The following is a 9331-nucleotide window of genomic DNA, read 5'->3' as shown; positions in this document are numbered from 1 at the left end:
TATCAGTGAATGCTCTCGCCTGAAGGTCATTCATTCAAATCCTTTTTGGCAATTAGTTCTCATCAAATAGTTGTTTGGCAATAAATTATTTTGCAAAAGTCTTTGTTCTTAATCTCGGCTCAGCTTTGCAAATACAAATGCTTTTGTTATCTTTATTTTTTTTCTTGTGTGCTTATGATTGGGGGCATACTCAGAAATAACAGTCCATGATATAGTTCCAATGAGCAGTCGAAAAAAAAAGCACCGAAACTCACACAAACAAAACACAAGGAAATAATGGTATATTGCAGTAGAGCACTGAAATTTGTATATACATACATCATCACAATTTATGCATCAACTGATTAAAAGAGGGCAGAAAATCAACCAATACTCAAAAGTCTTCTACAGTAGTGGTGAACATACAGAGATATGGAAAAGGATTGAAAAGAACGCCCAAGAACCATGCCCAAATATTTACAACCACAACAAAGGAATAGTAAAGTGAGAAACATGAATTATTATAAAATTTAAAGTAAGTAAAGTAGTAGACATTGAAAAATGAAATATCTTAGTTCAACAGATCTCATACCATCGTGTTGATTTAAAGTAATCATAATAATCATGGCATTTGAAGCTACCAACAGCAGGTTCAAAATGTTGAAATTGAAAATAGTCAATAAAACAAAATTCATAAACACAAACCTCAAAAGAAAACAAACTAAATATCACTGTGGTCCTTAAGATGCAAAATTGATCATTCAAGAACATGGCTTCACTGTGTCACCCCAAGCCACTTAGAAAAGCTCTCAAATTCTGTGTAGTCACTGTCTGAAATCATTGTCCGGTAGAATGATTTTCCTGCTGCCTTAATAGCATCCTTGTCAGCCTGTGGATAAGAAAATCAGAGTCATTAGTACACAAAAGGCCACCACTAAAATAATTCAACCTGAAGAGACAGGAAGAGAAGGCACTCAAAACATTGAAAGACACTGAATTGCAAGACTGCATAAGGATATATGATAACCAGGAAAACTAAAGCAGATACTTGAAGTCTTGAACAACCCAGCCATGTACCCGTCCGTTCAAACCATCAAAATTTCTTAACTTGCTTTAAGCAGAGACGACAAGAAGATACACAACCTCAACACAAAGATTTATAAAAACATTCAAGACTAGCTCTCAAATACGTGGGGTCTTGGGGGGGTGTCATCTATTGAAAACCATATTTGGGTGGGTCCCTCTAAAAATTGTCAATTTTTATGAAAATTGATCAACTAATTTGACCTTTCGTTTGCCAAGATTAATCACATTTAAACAAACAAAAAAACGTTTTAAAGGCAAATATTGGCCAAAGCGGGTAGTGCAGTTTTTAGGTTATTACCTGGTCTTTTTCACTGCATCTCTTAAGTTTGGTGACAACACATTTCCAAGGTAGTGACAGATATATTTCAAAAAATCAGGATCATTTTGAGTAATTTTTTTATTGATGGCATTTTTAATTTACCCATAGTTATGGTCCATCACATTAAAGAAGATGGCTTTTCCTAACGACCTACATACTGATCACAATAATGACAGATTGCTACTGATCATTGATCTTAAAATGATTACAATTCACAGAAGGATAATTGTGTCACGAGACAATAATGATGACAACATCTCAATTTATGACATTACTAACAGCTGATATGTAGCAATGCGCATACCCAAACAATGGCCTCAATAATAGGACTACATTTACAAACAAAGTAATCATAACAATAACCATTGATAAGTAGAAATAGCAAAAAGTCATCAACAGCACTGACGTAAGTCAACGGATGGGATAATCATTTGTCGATTTTGTCTAATAACAAAATGCTCACAAATTACAAATAATGACACCAGTGTTCTCTATTATAAAAAGCAACAGTTGTCATCACTAATTAAATACCAGCCATGTTCCCTATTCTAAAAGTTTTCAAACCCAATTATACCAAGTGTCTTCACAACTATTGACAGTAATGATTACAGCTGTCACTTAGGAACAGACCCAATAGGTATTCAATAATGGCAGCTGGAAACTTTAACAGCTACTTACATTGTTCAAGGTATATAAGTTATAACCTATGTACCTGGGGATATGTCTGTGAAAATTGGACCTGTCCCCTATGGAAGACATTTTGGGGACAGGTAGTAAACATCACACCCATCCCCACATTTTCCAGAAAATTGAAAATGTTTCAGGAAACATCAAATTTTGAACAGGAAATGTCTAGGCACGTTAAAACCTAAATCTGAAATTAAAACACTGAGACTAAAAATAACAAGGAATTCAATTTTGCCATTTTCAACTTGTGAAACAGAAAAAAGAAAACAAAGAAAGTGAAAAGCTTTGAGAAGAGATCAGCAGTGACACAAGAGAGCATCAAATCTATGCCATTTGATGTAAGTTCACTATCTGTTATCCATTTCACAGTTTTTTATACATTTTTTTTGTTTTTTGTCAAAGTTTCAAGCACTTGGAGAGGGCCTTCAGTTCATTTTTTGTTTTATGTTTGCACTTGCAGCTGTCATTTGGATACTCAAACCAAAAAAATAAGAAATGGTGACTCAACCCAAAAAATGAGCAATGGTGAGGGTAGTGTTACAAGACTATCAATGGCCGTAATGTTGGAGGTTATTATGAGAGTGGGAATGTTACCCCTTCTGGCCTCCTCAAACCTTGCGCAAAAGGCCCGTTTAATACAAATAAAACCTCTTTTACAATTTGCAAGAGCCCTGGACAAAAGACAAAAAAAATTGAACAGAAGCAGGGCATAGCTATGATATTTGTGCACCAGGTACTATAGGGACAGGTATACAAAGTTTATTTCTATCTTTGTGCATAAGTAGACAAGGGTCAAAAAGGTGTGAAAGAATAATATTAGCTAAGGCGGCCAAGATGACTAGGTAGCATGTCACAGCATTAATGAGTTTTGGGGCAACAATACAGTCCACCATTTCCACACTCATCTTTGAGCAGGATACTGCAGTTTGGAAAATAGAATCAAATCTTGAAACCCTCAGTGTAATATACATTGGGATTCTATTCTCAGGGGTAACATCCTATTTGTCCATTTGGATCATTCACATAAAAAGCCCCGTCTTTATGTCAATATTCAATCCTCTGGTGACAGTTATTGTTACACTACTAGGACCCATAATTCTCAAGAAAAATCTTCATGTGGGAAGTGTTGGTTGGGGAGTGCTCATTATGGGTGGGTTGTACTGTCTGCCTTGGTGCTAGGGATAATCATAAAAACAAAGAGGACAGCTGACAGATAGGAGATAGTGCTTCCTCTTACGCTCATCATATGAGCATTTAATTTTGTTAGATACCTTGTGATCTGCTTCTCATAAATCATGATAGACACCTTGTTATCAAAATAAGGAGCAATGTGTGTGCTGAAGTTTCAGTTGCAAGCCAAGTAAAACGAAAGTTAGAGCAAGGAACATAACACAGTGAGCTTCGTAACACTGTCAAGGACAGTCTCAAAGCAGCGAAGAATGACAGTGAGAAATGATAGAGGTAGACCTGAAGAAAGAAATCAACAAGGAGAAGAGCATACATTGAGGCCACAGATGGTCAAATGATAGACGGAGGCATGACAAACCCTCAATTCAACAGTTACAAGGAATAAGAGCCTTAGTTGATCTAGATGCCAAACCCAAGATAGGCAGTCAAGAATCATACACAATTAGGCAGACCTAAACAATAATCATATATATTATGAGTCTATAAGATAACAGATGACTATCATGTGAGCAAGGTTTGCCCCTTCTCTGTCAAAAGCAGTGTGTTGAAGATTTGGTGGTGGTTTATATAACCCGAGAATGTGATGACAGAAGCCAGAAAAGCAAGACAGTGATATACACAATTCACCGTGGCAAAAAGGTATAACATGTGATGAGGTATGGTAGAGAGGCCAGTACTCCAACACCTTACAACACAGTACACTAATAGGTCTTCTTAAAGAGAAGACATTTCAGAGATGAAACCAACTTTATGTGCTCAAGAGTGAACGATGAAGGCTAAAATAAGTTCGTCAAAGTCGTCAAGGTAGACCTTAAAGAGAAGACATTTCAGAGATGAAACCAACTTTATGTGCTCAAGAGTGAACGATGAAGGCTAAAATAAGTTCGTCAAAGTCGTCAAGGTAGACAGCATCATCAAATGCCAACATGAAAAGGTAAAAGGAAAATCACTTGAAGATCCTACGATGGCTTTCTGAAATAATGAACATACAATTTGAGGGAGCAGTCATGCAAAGAATTGTACTTTCAAAGATGCGAAGAGATTGCAGGAGGAAAGACATGCCTATCATCACAAGCATAGGTAAAACAAGAGATGACAAAGAGGTTGCAGTTCGAGTATGGTAGAGACAGCAGTTTTTTATAGTTGTCATAATAAGAAAACAAAGTTTGCCAAATGAAAATCTATCCAGTTTACAGTCTAAAAGTCATGGTGAAAGGAGTGTTGAGAATAACATTAAATGACAATTAAGAAGCATTCCACAAACCGTCAAAGGGATTGTCATCAGGCACTCATTTAAGCATATATAAATATGACTGTAGCTTATGGAAAACTATGCATTAGATGACAGTCTTTTAACAGAACAAAGAACAATCACAATCATGAAGGAAACAGATTTATTACATGCTTATTGGTTATCTTCCAAACCCTTACCATGTAGAGGTCACTAGACATGATCAAAGAAATAGGCAGAGTTCTCTAATTTCTAGATAAAGTGAGCAGAGGCAGTGGAGACAGTAAAATGGATGCCAATGGAAGGTTTTAAGGCTTGATGAGGCTTGACAAAAGTGGGCAGAAGCCATAAAACCCTCAAGAAGTCAAGGACAAGGGCAATGAAAGATTCTTCATAAGAGAGACAAATGTCAAAAAAAAAATTGAGGACAGAGACAAGGGCGGTGACAGTTCATAAAAGCATACTAGTCTTCAAGTGCGATGACCAAACCCAAAAGGCAGTTCTTATAATTTGACTCAAGATACATGACTAAACAGTAGAATATGGTAAGCTTTTACTAACTTAAAATGACAGTCATAATCCTAAGCAACAGCAATAGATTGGTTAGAGAAGATTCATGGAATCATAGGTAAAAGATGTGATTATGAACACACGAATATATGAGGCTTACTGAATGTCACATGGGCAGGCAGAGCATGAAAGGACAGTAATCACAGTGATGAAAGCATGACAAGGGATAATACAATGTGTACAGTGAATAAGCAAGAGGACAGCGAAGTTTAAGCCAAGGACAGCTAGTGATGACAGAGTATTGGGAAATAGAAATCAGTTTAAACTAGGTGTATAACAGTCACGAACTACAAGAACCTTGGTGATACGAAGACCATGGAGTCCATGACCTGTGAGAACCTTGACCATAGGAAGAAGGATAGCATGTTGTTATAAGGCAATGAGATCAAAAACAGTGACAGTTCTGCATGATGGATTAACTATAAGCAAAGGACAGGGGAGACTCAAGGAAAAAGATGAAGATTGCTAAGAGAGGGCAGTATGGCATGGCAAGGTTCTTGAGCATAGTGACAGCGAAAAAAAGGTGTGCAAAGACAGTCGTGCCCATGTAAACCAAGCAGAGACAAACCAGGAAGTCTAAAGTCTTAAGGGACTGTAATGGTAATGTGCTTAGAGCTTCATATGCACAAGGTTTATGAAACCATAGTAATAACTAATAAATAGATTAATGAAAGTCAGATCAGAGATATTACAGGATCATAACTTATCAATGATGGAAGACACTTCTGAGAAGGTTTATCACTCAGCTTCATAGCAACACATCTATAAAACTCTATGGTATCAAAATTATAAATTAGCAATGCCCGGACTATATATCATAGTCATCATTACATCAGAATGGAATTTTAAAATTAGTTACTATCTAGATACAAAAGTTTTAACTGAAACTCTAAAAGGTAATGCCAGGGATCAATGTACAATAACTGGAACTTTTTAGCATCAGAATCTACTGTTTAATTATGAATCTTTGTTCATTGCATTGCCTTTTTTTATTTTGCTGACGGTAGCAGAAATCAACTTAATTCATTTGTGAAAAATATAATAGTGGAAAAGTTATGGAGTAAGATTTTGCAATTGTTCTCAGCTTGTTTCAGATGATTTGTTTCCAATGTATCTGTCAATTGCAAGTTTAAAGTCAAAAAAGCAAGGGCTTTGAACCAAGAATCACGGTTACTGGGTTGGAACTTGAGTGAATTTTACGAAGTTATAAATCTTTTACTTCTTCCCTTGTCAATTTTTCGACATGCTTTGGAAGTCCAAATCCTGATATATCATTAGTCCTAAAGAAAATAACTAAAAGAAAATCCAAATGATTCATGATAAACATAATCTATTTATTGTATCCTGAGAGCCAACCCTGTCAGAAAGTAAAACAACACTTAAAACAAAAAAGAAAATGCAAGAAGAGAAGTTAATGTTTAGCCATAAAATTCTAAATAAATCCTAATAATATTCCCAAGTATCCAACCCAAAACTAAACAAAATAGTTCTTAAGTTAAAAAAATAAGCAGGAAGCTCAATCAAATGTTCGGGAGTCTGCTTACCTTTGGTTCCTTTCGCTTTTTATCCAACTTTTCCTGTCTGGCCTTAACACGTTCAGCCTCCGCCAGAAGTGCCATCCGCCTAGCAGTTTTTGCATATGGATTGAGCTTCAAAAGTGCACCCAGATTTTTGAGTGGATTCTTCTTGAGGGGTTTCCTCTTAACATCTCTCTGAATAGGCCTCACAACAGATTGAACTTCATCCGAATTCACAATCCTTGCCAGATCAGAGTTGACCATCTTTGATCGGGGCAATACATAACCCTTCTTCTGCAGGGATTCTTTCTCAAAAGTCCCAAAAACGGCATCAAGCTTCTCAAATGCAGACTTAGTCCATATGATAAACCGTCCCAAGTGTCCTCCTGGTGCAAGCTTCAGCAAATTCAATCTGTCCACGCAAGCAACCTCAACTCCAGGAAGATTCCTGAAAGCCCTAACAATCTTAGCCCCCTCCGTTCCATAAACAATCAGAGGACCCTTGCGAGACACATATCTCCTGTTCCTCATCTTACCCTTGCCAGCCCGGATAGTGTGACTCTTTTTTGCCCTATCCACATCAGCAATGGCCCCAACCTTCTCCAAAACCTTGATAGCAGCTGAGGTTTTCTCTACACCTTCAACTCTGTCACTGATAACCAGTGGCAACTCAGGGACAGACTCGATCCTGCAATAAAAGTGAAATCTACTTATGAGATCTCTGCATTGATGAACTTGCAAAAAAAATACAAAACAAAAACAAAAATAAAAACTTGCCTGTGACCTCTCGCCATGACGAGCGCTGGAACTGACGACGCCGCAAGGGCAGAAACGACAGCATGACGTTTCATGTTGAGATTTATTTTCCGGTGCCATTTCCTCCAGATCTTGGTCGGCGCAAACATCCGACCGCCACGACACATATTTCCGAAGGCCGCCTGTCCAGCTCTGTGCGTTCCACCGCCGGCGACCCTGGGGATTCTGGACACAGCTCTTCCGGTTCCCCAAGACTGTGCAGATGTCTGATGGCCAGCTTTCGTGCTCACGGCGTAAGGCTGCCGTTTGTTCTTCGCCATATTCGCGTGCACAAAGTTGACGATATCAGGCCTTATACAGGCCTTCATTACATCCGGCAAATGAACGGCGTCCGCCGCCTCATTTTCTAGCGATTGAACTGTCACCAGTGGCCGAGCTGCTGCTGTTGCCGCCATTGAGAAAGCTCTACTGATCTTGAGAGACAAAAATTACCCAATCTTTCTTGCAGAATGAAAATTTTCTCTGGCTTTTGCCAGTTGAGAAGAAACGAAGAGCCGCTAAAACCCTAGTGCTAAAACTTACAGATTTTAGAAGAGAAAAAGAATTTCTCTAGGGCGTTTTAGGGCACAAATCTAAGCGCAATATTTTTATTATTTTATTTTTCAGTGAATTTTCATTCTCTAAATTTATTTTTAAATGCTCGTTTCAATATAATTGTTGAAAGGTATATTACATAGGAAAAGAAATTTCAAATATTATTTTTTTATTGAATGAATGTAAATTACTTTTAAAAATCATATACATAGGAAAAGAAATTTCAAATATTAGTAATCTAGTAGTTAGGGTTGTTGTCCAAAGATGGAGTTAAATTTAATCCTTAAATAAATTGATATCAAATAAAATTAAACTCTAATTTTAATAATGTATCAAATTGAACTTTAACTCGAAATCAAATACAACCCTAATCTTAAATCTAATTGAGCATTCAATCAAATTAATAATATTGCCTATGTGTGGTTTCTAATTTTTTTTAGTGTGTTTTTATTTGCATTAAATCGAAACCTTACCCTAATACTAAATAGAATTTAACGATAACCCTAAACCAAAACAAATCATAAACATGACCTTAAACCAAGTTGAATTGTATCCCTAAAGCTAATTGAATATTAAACCCAAATTAAACTCTAACCCTAAACCAAATTGTATCTTAATCTTAACACTATACCAAAATAAACCCTAACCATATTAGAGTTGTGATTAGTGTTTTATTTTAATTAGGTCTTGAGTTAATATTATTATTCAATTAGGGTTTTAATTATGGTTTGATTTAGTTTAATTTTTAATTAGGTTTAGGATTAGCTCAATTTGAGTCAATGTTAAGATTAGGGTACAATTTGGTTTAAGCGTATGATGCAATTTGATTCAATGTTTAGCTATTAGGTTTAGGGTTAGCTATTAAGTTTAGGGTAAGGGTTCAATTTGGCTTAGTGTAGGGTTAGGATTAGGTATAAAATTAGAGTTAGGGTTGAGATTAAAACACTAACCCTAATGTAATATGAGTTAGCATTCAGTTTTATTTAGTGTTGAAGTAGGTTTATGGTTAGGATTCAATTTGAGTTAGTGTTCAATCAAGTTTAGGGTTCAATATGGTTTAGTATTACGCAACGAGGTTCGATATGGTTTAGTATGATGGCAGGGTTCAATTTAGTTATGGGTTAGGGTTCAAATTGGTTTATTGTTCAATTAGGTTTGACATTAGGTTTCACTATGGTCTAGGTTTAGGGATTTTTTAATTTAGTGTTATGGCTATGGTTCAATTTGGTTTAGTATTTGTGTTATGATTAACAATTTGTTTAAGGGTTAGGGTTCAATTTGGCTTAGGGTTAGGATTCAATTTGGTTTAGTGTTCAATTTTGTTTAGGGTTAGGACTCGAATAAATTTAGATTGAGTTTGATTTTGTTTAGAGTTAGAGTTAGGACATGATATAAAATTAGAGT

General features: G+C 36.3%; 1 protein-coding gene across 1 annotated transcript; it reads right to left on the bottom strand.

Moving 5' to 3' along the window:
* Positions 1–479: 479 nt before the first annotated feature.
* LOC131054313 (large ribosomal subunit protein uL4) lies at positions 480–7994 on the bottom strand. The gene is made up of 3 exons (XM_057988792.2): positions 7355–7994; positions 6605–7265; positions 480–868 (listed from the first exon to the last, which is right to left on the bottom strand). The coding sequence occupies exons 1-3, from the start codon at positions 7786–7788 to the stop codon at positions 755–757; spliced, it is 1209 nt and encodes a 402-aa protein (XP_057844775.2). The 5' UTR covers positions 7789–7994; the 3' UTR covers positions 480–754.
* Between the last annotated feature and the right edge of the window lie 1337 nt (positions 7995–9331).

Source organism: Cryptomeria japonica, chromosome 2, assembly GCF_030272615.1.
Source record: "Cryptomeria japonica chromosome 2, Sugi_1.0, whole genome shotgun sequence".
Lineage (NCBI taxonomy): Eukaryota > Viridiplantae > Streptophyta > Pinopsida > Cupressales > Cupressaceae > Cryptomeria > Cryptomeria japonica.
The sequence above is the reverse complement of the archived record's forward strand: the minus strand, read 5'-3'. Positions and strand labels throughout refer to the sequence as shown.

Bases quoted from the DNA above. Each gene is read 5' to 3' on its own strand.
- LOC131054313 (XM_057988792.2), bottom strand. From the start codon at position 7,788: ATGGCGGCAACAGCAGCAGCTCGGCCACTGGTGACAGTTCAATCGCTA. The intron at 7,266-7,354 runs GCAAGTTTTTAT...CTTTTATTGCAG, and splicing joins GTCATGGCGAGAGGTCACAG to GATCGAGTCTGTCCCTGAGT. The intron at 869-6,604 runs GTAAGCAGACTC...TCTTATCCACAG, and splicing joins AAAAGCGAAAGGAACCAAAG to GCTGACAAGGATGCTATTAA.